This window comes from Hydra vulgaris, chromosome 05, assembly GCF_038396675.1.
Source record: "Hydra vulgaris chromosome 05, alternate assembly HydraT2T_AEP".
Taxonomy (NCBI): domain Eukaryota; kingdom Metazoa; phylum Cnidaria; class Hydrozoa; order Anthoathecata; family Hydridae; genus Hydra; species Hydra vulgaris.
In genome coordinates, this window is record NC_088924.1 from 137,501 (window position 1) to 152,500 (window position 15,000).

Sequence of the window (15,000 nt, forward strand, 5' to 3'; positions counted from 1 at the left end):
TTTTTCTGCTTCTCCCGATGGAAGTTCTTTTAACAAAGAGCACCAGTATAAGCATCTTAAGCTTATCCTGTCAAAATAATAAATGTCAAAATAATAGCTAGCTCATTACTGTCAATCGCTTTACGTTTTGAGCGGTGTGCTTGATATAATCAGTTTATCGCATAATCATTTATCTTCAATAAAATTACAAATCTCATTCTTCTCATACTTTCTCTGTACTAAAAATTGAGCAACGTTTTGAGTTTTTTTTTTTTATTTGAAAAATTCTATTTGCAATTTTATTAGATGGTCTTGAAACGCTTTCTTACTTTAAAACGAGGGTGAGTGTTAAGAGCTGCTGATTGTTTTGCAATATTTCATATTACTTATGGTATGACAAATTTGGTATAATTGACCTACTCCAAAACTAATTTGACTTTGAATTGACTTTGATGTAAGTCAAGTCAACTATGTTCACTGAAACTTGTTTTTTATTTGAAGGAAAAGTCGATAATGTGGAGGAGTGTGAAGAGACGGAATATCTGCACCATAACATTTTTCTTACATACCGACTGCCACCAGAAATAGACAGGATTGAACATATACAACTCATACTCCAATTCATATTTAACTGTTAGTTCTCTTAGTTATAAAATCAGTTAGAAACACAATTCTTAGATAAGCAAAATAGGTAAAATGTGTTATTTAATGCCTTAAACAAAAGTTGTCCTAGAAAGGTTTTTTTTTTTTTTTAAAAAAAAAAACTTTTTTTGAGCTTTTATAGTTTTTGGCTGTTTTTTGGTTGGGATACCTATTTACCATTTATTCATGCGGCAGGTTAATGAGTCCTCTTGTTTACATCTTTTCCCAGTTGGATTTAACTTTTCTTCTTACGCTTTATTACCTAATTAATATAAGTAGTTGATGAGTCATTTTGTGTACATTTTTTTGATCGTTGTCTTAAATTTAGTTTTCCCTCTTCATATTATATTTAAGTTCTTGATGCAATAATTAAATTTGCTAAACGCTTCGATAAAAATAAAGAAATTACCTAGATGCTTAATGCTTTTAAAGCCAAATTTTAAAAAGATCTTAAAATAAAGTTGCAAAAGTAGAATCGTCTTTTTCGTTTTTTTGCTCTTTTTAATATGAAATTGCCATAACATGTTGTTTTTAACTTCCTAAAAACCATGATCTCTGGTGTTATTGTTGCGAAGGAATAACGAAAAGAAGTTGTTTATTTTTCATTAAGAGCTTATAGATCAGTATTGAAAGAATCAAAAAATATAAAAAGTGCCTAAGTAACCAAAAATTCTATTCCAAAAACGAATTATCGGTCCAACTCTTTGTGTAAATTTCATAAGCTGACTGAAATAGCAAACACAATAGTCAAAAAGTTTATGAAAGCTTTAAAAAAACTAAAATCGGCAAGTGATGAAAGTGGCATTTTTTTTGTTTTATGCGCTCAAATTGTTTAATGGTTAAACCTTAGCTTGACGTAAACTTTTTAGAAAAAACAAAAGCAAAATACTTACCTAATATAATTAATCCCATTAGAAGTATTTTTTTGTTTTAGAATTAAATATGAAGAAAAACATTCAGGCGGAACAGTTGGAGTTCATTCTTCATAACGTTTTCCTAACGCGTCGCTTGCCGCTGACTGCAGATAAGACTGAACTTGATGGCACTTTAGTCCGGTTTACGTTTGACTGTTTGCGCAGTTGGGAAACTCCTACACCAAGTATAAAATTGATCCAAAACACATTGCATACATGGAAAAACGTGCAAAGTAGTGGAGTAAATGAAAATCAAATTTTAGGTGCTCTTAACGCACTGCAGCCAGGACAAACATTTGCAATATTTGTGCGTGCTCAAAACTCGGTGATAACAATAAGAAGACCTAATATTGATACAGAAAACGCTGTAATGAGTGTTTCTAGAACTTCAGCAAGTAACGAAACAGTAATGGCTGCAGGTGATTTGTTTATAACATTCCCTGAGAGAGCGGTTTGGGTTCCGTTCGATCGCTTCTTGAGCAAAGCATTTGCTTGTCAAGTTGCTACACTGTGCAACAACATTTTTGACAAAACACTGAAAACGACGTCAAAAGCTGGAATCAGCCATGCAGATTCTTGTGATGTTGCTGAGCCTTTCTTTGTCATGTCATGGCTCCTGGGAGCAATGTCTGGTACGAGAGAAGCAGTTTATGACTCAAATCGCGTTCAGAAGATTATAAGAGATGATGTTCTTTCGAGCAAGCACTCTGGAAGTCCTTGGCGTCGTTCTGGAGAATGGATCGCAATTAAAAGCGTGCTTCAAATTATACTTGTAACTGAAATAGGAACCAACGAAGGTACAGTAGTTTATAAATCACTGATGATTCATATTATGGTATGTTTCCTTGACAACTTTTCCAATAGTACAAACGAACAGGATGTTCTTATGCAGATGATGAGCAAAATAAGTAGACGAATGGCAAAACTAAAAAAATTAATCAACGATTTTAACGAAAGCAGCATCAGTAAAAATTGTTTATTACCAAATTTAACAATACAATGGGTTTCAGAAGTATTACAGAATAGTTATAACGTTTTGCAGAAACACAGAAAAATTGCTGAAAATCAATGGAGAGACTATTCGAAGGCCTGCGGTGAATCGGTGCAAATCAACATTTCGGCTCCTAATGCACATAATAATTTAATCCATAGCTTAAGTCAAATTGCAACTAGTCGTTTGAGCCAAGCATTCGAAGAAGTGAAAAAACCCCCTAGCTCTCATGTGCCTATTCCTTCATGCGTAAATCGCTCCAAACCAGTAACAGCATTGTTTGACATCAAATTTCTGGAGTCTTTTGGCCAAGATAATCATATTGAAGAAAATATATGGGACTTTGAAATGTGGGTTAGAAACGTGTTGTGGCAAAATTTCTCGCTAAATGTTTCGCAATTCATAAAAGACAGTGATAAACTCTTTAATTTGCTTAAAAAGTATCTCGATTTGAGCTTCCCATTTTACAAGAACGATCCACTTGGATCCAGTCGAATGGTTTTGTCAGCTTATATGATACTTGCGGCACTAGATAGTATTGCAATAAAAGAATGGACAATAATGTCTCAATATCGGAGTAGCTTTGATGAAAACCTATTTGCTGGACTGTTAATCCCACGTCTTGATGACATGAAAAATGCGCTCGCCGTTCAAACGTACTTCACAACGAGAAACAAAACTGCGATCTATCCGTGCATTATATCAAAATTGTGTGAAGATTCCCTGGGACAAAAAATTGCCGCGGATAATCCAGAGATGCAGCAAAAAAGAAACGAGATTCTATTGCATGCTAAACAGCAAAGACAACTAAAGATGTTTGAGTTTCAAAGAGAAAAAAAGCGTTACGATGAGATCATGGTTAAATACAGCAGTATTAGTCACACAATTGGCTATAAAGGTAGTTGCTACAGGTGTTTAAAATGTAAGTTATTACAAAGAGCCAATTCCATACGTATCAATGTATATGAAGACCCAATTCCAATAAACTGCATTTGGGAACAAAACTTGATTGTCTTTGAATTGAGCATACCTGCGAGCATTCGTTGCATTCGAGATGCTTTATTCTTGATACAACATAAACTATGTGGAAATCAATTTCAAAACAGAAGAATGACTCAAAAATGGAAAGATCATCCGCAGTTAGATAGATGGGTCAGTAGTGAATGTTACTCATCGTTGGTTTTCCTTGGTAGCACCGCTGAATTGTTTTCAAACATGAGATTCAAAATGGTAAAAGTTTCAAATATTTCTGACTCTGACTGCTACTTAAAACCTTGCGGTCTTACCATATGTCTCTTTTACGAAACGTCAATTGAAAGTTTTATAAATGTTGAATGTGAAAAAGCTGTCCAAAATATATTTCACACGATGAAGGCGTGGAACGAGCCATATAATATAGAAGAGACATGGATTTCGGGAACTACTCATACAGAAAACGAAGTCCTCGCTTCCCAAGCAAAATGTCCCGAGCATCTTGACATTAATGAGTTTAAAGCATTTGGTTCACTCCGAGCTGGTCATCGATTGCAACTTCGAAATCTACTAAGAGCTTTTGAAATGCGCTTATTGAATTTTGAGATGTCATCGGTGTTTGCTTTGGTGGCACAGATCTTATGGCAAGTAGGGCCTGCAGTTCAGGAACTAAGTGATGATCCCGTTGTATATTTTGAGTCTCATTGCGATCTCGGAAACGATGAATTTTGTTGTAAGCTGATTGAATGTCTTTCAGATTTTTTAAACAGCATCAGTGAAAACTGGAAAAAACATAATCAACTTCAAGTCGTGATCATCATTGCGTTAAGAATGTCTTCGCTATCAACTGAATCAATTCGCTCAAAAGCGAACCTCCTACTTTTGCGTTGTAGAAATATTGCTGAAAAGTGGGCTATAAAAATTGAAAAGTTACTATCTGATATGATGATTTCCGCAGTAAAAGATACCCAGCAAATCCGTACAAAGCTAGTTGATGTAGCAGCATTTGCAGCAATTACTTTTGATGTTGATGATTCTCATGTACATCTCATAGTTAACGAAAATACATTTGTGTCGTGGCTTCTCGCAGTGGCTCGAATTCATGACAATATTCTTCTTAATAATGACATAGTCGATATGGAAAGAATTAGTTTGCTTCGACGTGTTAGACATATAGGGTTGCGTTTTGAGAACTTTGCAGTCCAAACTTTAGTTTCAAATGGTGATGAAATATTTGCTAAGTTTCTGTCTTTGCGTTGGTCCGATTTCCGAACAGGTAATTGTAAAAACAAATGGACGTCTTATTTGCAACCTGCTCGTCAATGGTACCACAATGTTTTTGAAGTATCAGCTGACAGAACGGTAAAATTGCAAGTAAGCATTTTGAGCGGTAAGTTTTTAGTTGACGGAAATCCAGTCGGCAGACTTCCAGAATCAATTACCACATCTCCTGATTATGTACGAATTTTCGGTACCTGTGTTTTTGAAGTACAACCTGCTGCTGAAAGGTCTGGCACGTTTGTAACCCTGCACAAACTGCAAGGCTCTATATTTACATTTTCTCTTCGAGCTCACGGTCTTGTTGTTGTGGAACGTCGACAAGAAAAGGATGAGTACGAACTAATTCCCAGTAGAGTGTTTGAAGGATATTTCCCTGATCATTTCGTTTCAAGTTTCAGCCATTGGCTTTGTAAACAAACTAAAGTTCTGTACTTTAGACCGGTTAAAGTTAATGATTGCAGCTTCTTTAAGTCAGATTCTAACCAGCATTTGTCTTACCAATTTGATTTGCAAAAGAAAACTCTGCTTGATGTACAGAGGAAACGATATTTAGTTAACATTCGCAGCGACACTTTTGACAATATTTATAATTTAGGAGGAATGAGTCGTCTAGAGTTTAAAAAATTTGTCCACTTGTGGCTTCACATTAAAGAAATAAATGCTCAACTACAAATAAAAGAACAACGGTTAAACGTAGAGTTGCCTCGATTAGGTCTTTGTTTTAAAGAAAAAACTGGTAAACTATTTTCACGCGAGCATGAGGGAATGGTTGTTGCTGATCGCCAAGGTGATTTTGGAACGCTGTTTGGGTTGAAAAACGGTCTTTTGTTATGCGAAGATGATCCTAAAGTTAATAAAGATTGTCTACGCCGAAGAGTGTTGTTATTACCATATGCTAAAAAAATTGAGCTGACCGAATCAAAAAACAGTTGCGGTCAAAGTGTGTCAATCAACTTTGATGAACTTTTATCTCCTCCATGCTTTGCTTATCATCTCGACGACCGGCTGTGTGAACTTCGAGGCCCTGCCAACCAAGAAGCATGGCTTTATCTAGCTTTTCTTCATGCAATGACATCTAGTTCACTTCCAGATCATTTCACGGGATTGACAGGAACTGAGTCTTCAATGCGCTTGTTACAGATTGGACGTACATTCTCCTGCAAACCGCTAACACGAAATGCGATTCATCTTTTAAAGAGCATTTCAAATCTAGCGCCAGCTCGCACATTCTATCCGCCACATTTAAAACATATGCAAAATGTCACTTGGTTGCCAAATCTCCGGTCAACATATGGCTACGAAGGACTTGCTTTGGCTGCAAAGCTTTTGTTAAGCAATGCAGAAAAGTACCAAGAACTGTATACTCAAAACATTTTTGAAAACGTAAAAAATGAAAATACGAATGAGATCAGGAAGATTCTTAACGAGCGAGCCTATTGGTGTCATAAATATCAGCTAAACCCAAGCGCCTGTTTAAATATAGACAACGAACAAAAGATTGGTGGTCCATCTTTGAGACAAACTGCATGGACATACAACTATGATGAGAAGAAAACAGAAGTAAAATGGTCAAGATACCTTATGGAAACTTTTTATCAGTGGAAAGGCATACGCCTGGATCCTTCGACAAACTTGTGGCAAATTATTAAAAAAAAAAAGCAGCTCAAACAGTCAGATAATATTTTGTTTCCTTCATTATTGACATGGCGTGAAATAAGCATTCCTGATAGTTATTTGAAATTGTATGAATTAGCTCAAAATGTGAATGAACAGAGCTTCTGCCCATTTCACTTTTCGTTGCTGTTATCTTTTTTAGCGTTTAACGGCGAAGACGTCGATCTTCTTTTTAGCCTATTAGCAATTGCAATAATGAGAATTAATGTTAAGCCGCCAACTGTCAGAGATTACGATCAACTTGAAGAAACAGAGTTTGATATAGAAGCAATTCGTTCCGTAATTAAGGAGGAAATAAAAAATTTCTCTCTTTTTTCTTTTCAGTTATCTGTTAGTTATTCAGTTGAAAAAGTACAGGAAATGTATGAAAATTCAAAAGATAAGGCAATAAAACTAATTGAAGACCAAGCCAAAGAGCAATGGATATCGAGGTGTTTTAGTTTTAATTCATGTGATGATATAGTTAATGTTCGTATGTTAGAAGGAAAGATTAATACTTTGTTTACTAGATGGGAAAATAACGCAAAATTGAAATTGTTTTTTACAGAAATAGAGATGAAAATTCGTGAATGGCAACCCTCCCTTCCTCTTCCAATAGCAAATCTTGCATATGTAGATGGTTCTGTTCCTTCTTTTGTAAATAGTAATGTTTCCCAAATATCTTTCAAAAAGAATGATTTGTATTTTGCGATAGGAAATCTTTCAGATAACCAGGAAGCAAAAGATTTATTTAGAAAATTACCATTAGTAAACTGCAATAGAGTGATTAGTAATTCAAACGAGAATAACCAGTCAATACCCTTGGCGTCACTTTGTAGCAATACAACTAAAAGTAAAGATGCTCTTGTCCAATATATGCACAGGTCTTTACAAAATAGTTTGGAAGCATTTAGTGAACTTAATGAACTGGGAACAGTTGAAAAAGAATTTAAAAAAGCTGATCTAACGGAAGAATTCAATAATATCATTAAGGCTAATACTTCAAAACTGAAAACATGGTGGAAAGAAGTGTTATATGCAATGAAACCACAAAAAGATGATATAGTGGGTCAAGCCCTAGTTGCTGGAGGCCTATGGCGAAGACTTAGCCCAGTTGTGATTATTCCTTGCATATTACCGTTGACATCGTTTTCACGAGCTTGTCTTGCCATTAACGATAAAAACGCTATTCCACAAAACGTCGTCGATCGCGTTGGTGCAGTTATTGTATCCTGGACGGCAGAACAACGCGCTTTTCGTATTCTAAAACTGCTTCGTGACGAATCACCACCTGCAATTCTTTCTCGAGAAATAATCAATCAAGGACACGAAAACTGGATTCCCTCAGAGAATCCTGAGTGGCTTATTCTTGAGCTCGAGGGAAACTTTTTAATTCGTCGAATGCAGGTTGATATTGCCCGCAGTATGATAAATGCAAACAAAAATTTTGTCCAACAGCTAAATATGGGAGAAGGAAAAACAAGTGTGATTGTTCCATTATTAGCAGTTTCTTTGTCTAATCTTGACCAACTTGTTCGAGTAACTATTCTTCGCTCCCTTTTAAATACCAACTATGAAGCTCTTGTTGATAAACTTGGTGGACTTCTCAACCGAAGAGTTTACATTGTACCATGCCACCGCAACATGAACTTAAAAGCCAGAAAGATTCTTGATATTCATCGAGAATGCCTAGCTGACCGAGGATTGATGTTGACTACGCCTGAGTACCGATTATCTCTTGATCTTAAGACCTTGGAGCAATGTCGTAAAGGTGATGATAATGGAATACAGCTATTCAAGTTGCGCAGTTGGATTCGAAGACACGCACGGGACGTCTTGGATGAAGCAGACGAGATTCTGAATGTCAAGTATCAGGTTGTTTACACCATCGGCAATCAGTTGCTTGTTGATGGAGGCGAACAACGATGGAAAATAGCTCAGGCAGTCCTAACATTGGTTAATAGATTTGCTGTTAACCTCTTAAGCATTTATGGAAATAAACATATTTATTTCAAAGTTGAAAGTAGTCGTGGCAAAGACGCATTTTCGAATATTCGATTTCTCAGCAGCAACCTCGACATGTACGAAACTTTGTGTGGTAAAATTGTTGATTGTGTTCTTGAAAACCAACTTCCAGAAATTTCAATTGCAGCAAAGCTGGGCGAAGAAGATAAAAAATATGTTCGATTGTATATTCTCTCTAACAACTTAAGCGAAAAAGAAGAGCTAGTTGCACAATTGAACGAGCTTTTTTCTGAGAACTTAATATCGCAAGAAAAGTTACTGATTTTAAGAGGAATACTTTGCTTCGAAGTCTTGCACATAGCCCTTCAAAAACGTTGGAGAGTAAACTTTGGGGTCAATCCAGTGAGCAAGACTACCCAAATGGCTGTGCCGTTTCGCGCTAAAGATGTTGCTGCTGAAAGAACAGAATTCGGTCATCCTGATGTGGCTATTATTCTAACGCAAATTAGTTACTACATGAGTGGACTCAACGAAGCTCAGATGGATGATGTATTTAAACGTTTAGATAACTGTTCTTACAAACACGCAGAGTATGAAAGGTGGATAGTAGCTGTCGGCATGGATAACGTGCCGAAAAACTTGCATACTTTGAACGGCGTTAATCTTGATGATATCGAACAGAGAGAACAATTGTATTCCTTGCTTTGCTACAGCATGAACGTGGTAAATTTCTGGTTAAGCAGAGCTGTTTTTCCAAAGGAATCAAAACAGTTTCCTCATAAGATTTCGATGTCAGCGTGGGATCTTTGTCTTTCCAAAAACAAGTTTGGTAGTGGAGCCAAAAAACCGACTACAGGGTTCAGTGGCACAAACGAATCTCAGTTGCTTTTGCCACTTACAATTAAACAAGAAGACTTACCGCAGATATTAGGCACAAATGCTTTGGTTTTAAGTTACTTACTTCAATCTGAAAATAACAACTACTACCATTTTGGCCCATGTGCAGACACGTTAGACGAAGATATTCTGAACAAAGCTGTTAAAACTGGGGCTCGTGTATTGCTTGATGTTGGCGCACTAATGCTTCAAATGGACAACGAAAAAGTTGCTCAAGAATGGCTAAGAAAACTTTGGGAAAATAAGCAGGTGTGTGCTGCTGTGTTTTTTGGGAAAGACGATTGCTTAATGGTATGCGACAGAGTTGGTCGTAAATGTCTGTTTTCTGTGTCTCCTTATTACCATCAGCTAGATCGTTGTGTTGTCTATCTTGATGATATTCATACTCGAGGAACAGACTTACGTTTTCCTAATAACACTATCGGATGTGTAACATTGGGTAAAGGACTGACAAAAGATCGTCTCGTTCAAGCTTGTATGCGCATGCGTTTGCTTGGGAAAGGACACTCCATTTACTACTGCGCCGCGAACGATGTACACTTATCAATAACAAAGCAAATGAAATATAATGAGAGAGAACCACAATCTGCTGACATCCTTAGATGGGCTATTGGGAACAGTTGTGACTCTGTACGGGACGGACTTTTGCATTGGTCATCTCAAGGACTTCAACGCTCTATTAAGGATGCCGCTGAGTCTGCTTTTAAACATAATATCGCAAAGATAAAATCTGATAAAAAAAAACGTGAATCGTCATGTATGATGAAACGCTCTATCAACGATGCCTCTGACAGAGAACCACAAACTTCCCACAACCGTTGGCGGGCTATCGAATACAGCTGTGACTCTGTACGGACCGGGCTTTTGAATTGGTCATCTCAAGGACTTCAACGCTCTAACAAAGATGCCGCTGAATATGCCTTCAATCATAAAGATGGAAACATAAAATCTGGTCTAAAAAAACTTGGTTTGCAATGTACCGAAGACGAAATGCTACAGCTTTATCATCTTTACGGTGGATCTCGTTTGCTGGAACCAGTTCCGAAAATCATAAAAAAGAGTCTCAATGTCAGTGTCAATCGTTTTGAGAAACATTTTGCCGATGATCTTGATTCTATTAAAAACATTAGTGAAGCAATTATATCAATTGGTAATGACATTCTTACTCGTTGCAACGAGTATGTTAGTACTTACAAACGCTTTGCTAACATTTTGGACGAGGAGCAGGAACGAGAACTTGAAGTTGAGTTGGAAGAGGAAAGACATGTTTATCGACCTAGTTTTCAGATCCCACATAAACCTGCTACTTCACAAGCTATCAAAGAGTTGGCGACAACAGGGTGCTTCAAGAATACGAGTTTTGTTGATATTGTTCCAGTTAATAAAATCTTTGATAGCACAACAAGACTTTCAAAGTTTTTTGTAAAAGACTGTTGGAATCCAGGCTTACTGGTCACAAAAGAATTCACCACAGTTGTTAAAGGCTCTAATACCAACGTAGAAGATTTTCTATTTGAGATCTCTTGGTTGATTGTAGTAGATCGTGAGCCTACTTTGAAAAGAAAGCTCTTCATTGTGATTAGTGCATTTGAAGCAAACGAGCTGCTTCCGATTTTCCGTTCCGCTGAGCAAAATCGCGGCGTGCGACTGCACATGTTTGCTCCGCGTCTGCATAACTTTCAAAACAATTTCATTAATGAAAAGGGTCTTGTCATCCCGAATTTTATATCACCAGATGTTGATGATCTTTTGATAGCTCAGCTTTCTGTTTTAGGTGGTGGGCTTTTTTTCAATTCAGAAATTGATCAAGATACTTATTGTAAATTTCTTGGATGTTTTTCAGACAATAGAGCAGCAAATGGTTTACAAAATCCGTCGATAGATAAAATTGATGATTCTCCACCTAGCAAACGTCAAAAGTTAGACATATCACGCACAACTGGTGAATTACAAGACTGTAAACGAAAAATGGCAATTGAAATATTGCGTGCACGTGGACGTTGTTTGCAGTCAACGTCGTCACATATTTGTCTTTTGCTTTTTCACGATATTCGATCATCATTAAACAACTCTGGTATGACTGATATATTATTTGCTTTTTCTATTCTGTCCAGCTTAATAATAATATTATTGATAATAATACAAACAAAAATAATAATATTAGCAATAGTAATAATAATAATAACAATAATAGTTGTAATAATAACAAAAAAATAATAATAGTAATAACAATAATAACAATGATAACAATAATAAATATTAATATTAATAATAATAATAGTAATAACAATAATAACAATGATAACAATAATAAATATTAATATTAATAATAATAATAATAATAATATTAATAACAATAATATTAATAATAATAATAATAACAATAATAATAACAATAATAATAACAATTATAATAATAATAACAATAATTACAATTATAATAATATTGATATTAATAATAATAATAATAACATCAATAACAATTGAAATAATATTAATAATAATAATAACAATTATAACAATAATAGCAATAATAACAATTATAATAATCACAATAATAATAACACTTATAATAATAATAATAATATAATTAATCGTAGCAATAATAATTATAATAATAATAATGTTGATAATACTAAAAAAAGTAAATTTCTTAGATGTTTTTCAGATTATGGAGCAACAAATGATTAATGGAAGTAAAAATCTGCCTGAAAGTTACATTCATCGATTTCACCTGAGTATATAATTCGAGCTAGGGAAATAAGAGAAAAACGATAAAAAACTCGAAGCCATTGTTATAGAGGCACTCTAATAAAATTTATTTTCTTAGAGCATTATTTCTTCATAATTTCAAGCAGTTGTTATTATTTTTCATTTCATTCATTTATTTTTCAACAGCTAGTTTTATTCTGTTTTTCTTTAATTTCGTGGTTAAAACAAGCCAGAGTTTCGCTCTTCTTTGCATATTTGATGTTTACATTTGTTAAACCAAATATCATACCAAAACAGAAATGGTAAATAGAATAAATGTTTTTTGTTTGAGTGGTAAGAATTAACACTAGCAGCATTGATTTTAAAAGATAAAAAAATGTATTATACAAGTTGTTTAAAGTAATTTATTGTTGATGTTATTTATATGATATTGAAGAAATATTAATTGTTTTTCGAAATGTTAAATGTTCTGATTAATTTTCGTTGAAAAACAAAAAACTGGAGGAATAGTTTTTTCGTAGAAATTGTTCCGCTGATAATATTGTAGTTAAATTATATTAAATAATAAATGGGACAATCAAAAGTAGTAAACGATTAAGTATTTTTGACTCCATGTAAAAGTCAAACCAATTTTTTGATTGTAATCTTTTTATAAAGGGCATGTGTATTTACACATGTCCTTTATAAAAAGTAAAGAAAATGCTGATTACAAACCAAGGTAATAGCTTAGGGATAATGAACTTTGGTTAACTGAAGGTATTTTTCAGCTCAACAGCAATAACTTGTAACCGAGATTTACTTTTTATAGATTTTAAACAACGAGTCGAATAGTTAGTTCATCGCGCGAGAATTACGGCAAAAGTAGAACGACTGAAATGTCATAATGGCAGCAGTTAAATAAACAAGTTTGAGTAATCTTTTGATTTTTAGAAAATCGGAATACTAAAAGTCTTTTTAAATACAAAAATATTTATAGATAACTAAGCATATTTATAATTATGTTATAAAAATACGAAATGGTATAAGAGAGTTGATAAGTGTTTTATAAATGTAACATATTTATCAACATGAAATGTGATTCCTGAAGCTTCAATCAGCTTTGATAATCTCAATCGTTGAAACTTTGAAGCCATCACAATAAAGAAATGCATCAAAGTTATTCAACGGAAACTCTAATTCAACTTTCTCATTAAATTAGGAACTGTGAAGAACTTCATGGAAACACATTCGCAAATATGAAACGATTGCACCAAGGTAATATTTGATAATTTTCTGGATAAAATATTAAGTATAGTTTATGCAGTGAGTTTCTAAATTCTCAACATGAGTCTGTTAAACTAATAGCAATAATAGCAAAAGTAGGTTACTATGTCATGTGAAAAACTCTATGCAACATGAAATGGAAAAAGGCAACTTTTTACATATCAGCTTCCTTTGCACCCGTCCCACAAAAGTGCTGACACAGCAAGAAGCAAAACCAAAGGGAATTTCGGTGCGCATCGCTATAAAAGCACAAACATTTTCACTGCTTTTTTCCCATTTTTCCATATTTTGTTTGAATGAAAAGTCTTTATGCTTATCTTTTATCGTTTGTTCTTATACAATTTGAAAGGCCTCATAATAATATTAAAAATGGTTTGCGACTGCAAAGTAAATCTATCGCTGGCATGTGGTTTCCTTATTTAAACATTTTCTCACATTATGAAACGGCATAAAATACTAATTGTCATAAAAAGAAATATCAGTTTAGAGCATTTTTTTTTTCTTTAAGATACATTGTTGTCAAAAATAGTTCGAAAAATTAGTTTTCTGACGCAAGAGCTCCGCCAATATGGGGAGAGAATACTCACCCCCAAGAGTCCAAAAATTAAATTTTTCAGTCCAGAAATCAAATGTTTTAAAAAAATGAGAAAAAATGAAAAAAGTGAAAGAAATAGAAGCATCCATCAACTATTATCTCAGATCTAAAGATCTCAACCCAGCTAACACACTAGCGTTGGGCCAACGTTGGCCCAATGCTTCTTGTAACGTTGGCCCAACGTTGGCATCCAGCGTTGGGCCGATTCCTTGATGGCCGCCGGGCATACATTGGCCCGATTACATTGGACCAATGCAGTTTAGCCAGCATTTATCCGACGATATATTTTATTAGGTTCAGTGAATTATAAACGCTACTTGTAACTAGCACGCAGTTAGTTAGGTCATTGTTAACATAAAATTTCTTAAATTTGTTTATTTTTAATGTATTAAAAAGATTGCAATTGCAATCGACGTATGATTAAAGCTATTTAAATTGTTTTAATCAAATGCAAGCTAAAATGTGTTTGTTATTTCATTCAAGCTAAATTTATTTTCAAGGTGAAAAACAAAACATATTCAATAAAATGAAATGTATATCATATAATATTAAAACTGTTATACAATAATCTAGACATTATCTTCGCCATTTGCATCACTGCCTTTGTCCCAAAGTTCCGAGTGGCATGCATAATCAATCCTCGCACCATCTGACTTTTTTCGGTCGTACAATTTACGAACCCACGACTTCATTTGATCGTTTACTTCCGCTTTTGAAACATCTTTTGCACCTTGTCGTATAAAATACATTTAAATATTATTAAATAACTTTGTGTTAAAACATTTCAAAAACTTTAGTAGCCCTAAAAAATAGATTAACTACAGTTTAAAAGTAATTTGTTGAGCAATCATTAAAAAGACAACAAATGAAACCAACTACATTCTATTTACATTTAAACCAAACTTTATCTATTTTTCGTAAAGCCAACTTGGGTTTCCTAAAAGTTAAAACCTTAAATAGGGTTACATTGAGTTATAACTTAAGTATAAGTTAAAACTCACATGTGTATAAGTAAATTGTTTTATGTTTTAACTGAATGGCCCTATACAACATAACTATTATCATGTTTAATATTTATTGATCACTAACCATAAACAATAGATTCATGTTTTTCATCCCTTGCTTTGTCCTCCTCG

At 34.3% G+C, this 15,000-nt stretch overlaps 1 protein-coding gene and 1 long non-coding RNA gene across 4 annotated transcripts in view; one reads left to right on the top strand and one right to left on the bottom strand.

Annotated features, from left to right (window-relative positions):
* Positions 1–12,471, top strand: part of LOC136080430 (uncharacterized) — a 23,112-nt gene extending 10,641 nt beyond the window's left edge. For both annotated transcript variants that reach the window (XM_065797054.1, XM_065797055.1), the window contains 2 exons: positions 1,556–11,368; positions 11,963–12,471. In XM_065797054.1, the coding sequence (XP_065653126.1) occupies positions 1,564–11,368; positions 11,963–11,985 (9,828 nt within the window). In that variant the 5' untranslated portion in view covers positions 1,556–1,563 and the 3' untranslated portion in view covers positions 11,986–12,471. The remainder of the gene's footprint in view (positions 1–1,555; positions 11,369–11,962) is intronic.
* A 1,941-nt stretch (positions 12,472–14,412) lies between these two features.
* Positions 14,413–15,000, bottom strand: part of LOC136079932 (uncharacterized) — a 1,074-nt gene continuing 486 nt past the window's right edge. For both annotated transcript variants that reach the window (XR_010638326.1, XR_010638325.1), the window contains exons 2-3: positions 14,954–15,000; positions 14,413–14,594 (exon numbers count right to left, since the gene is read on the bottom strand). The exon at positions 14,954–15,000 is cut by the window's right edge and continues 109 nt beyond it. This is a non-coding gene — a long non-coding RNA (uncharacterized LOC136079932). The remainder of the gene's footprint in view (positions 14,595–14,953) is intronic.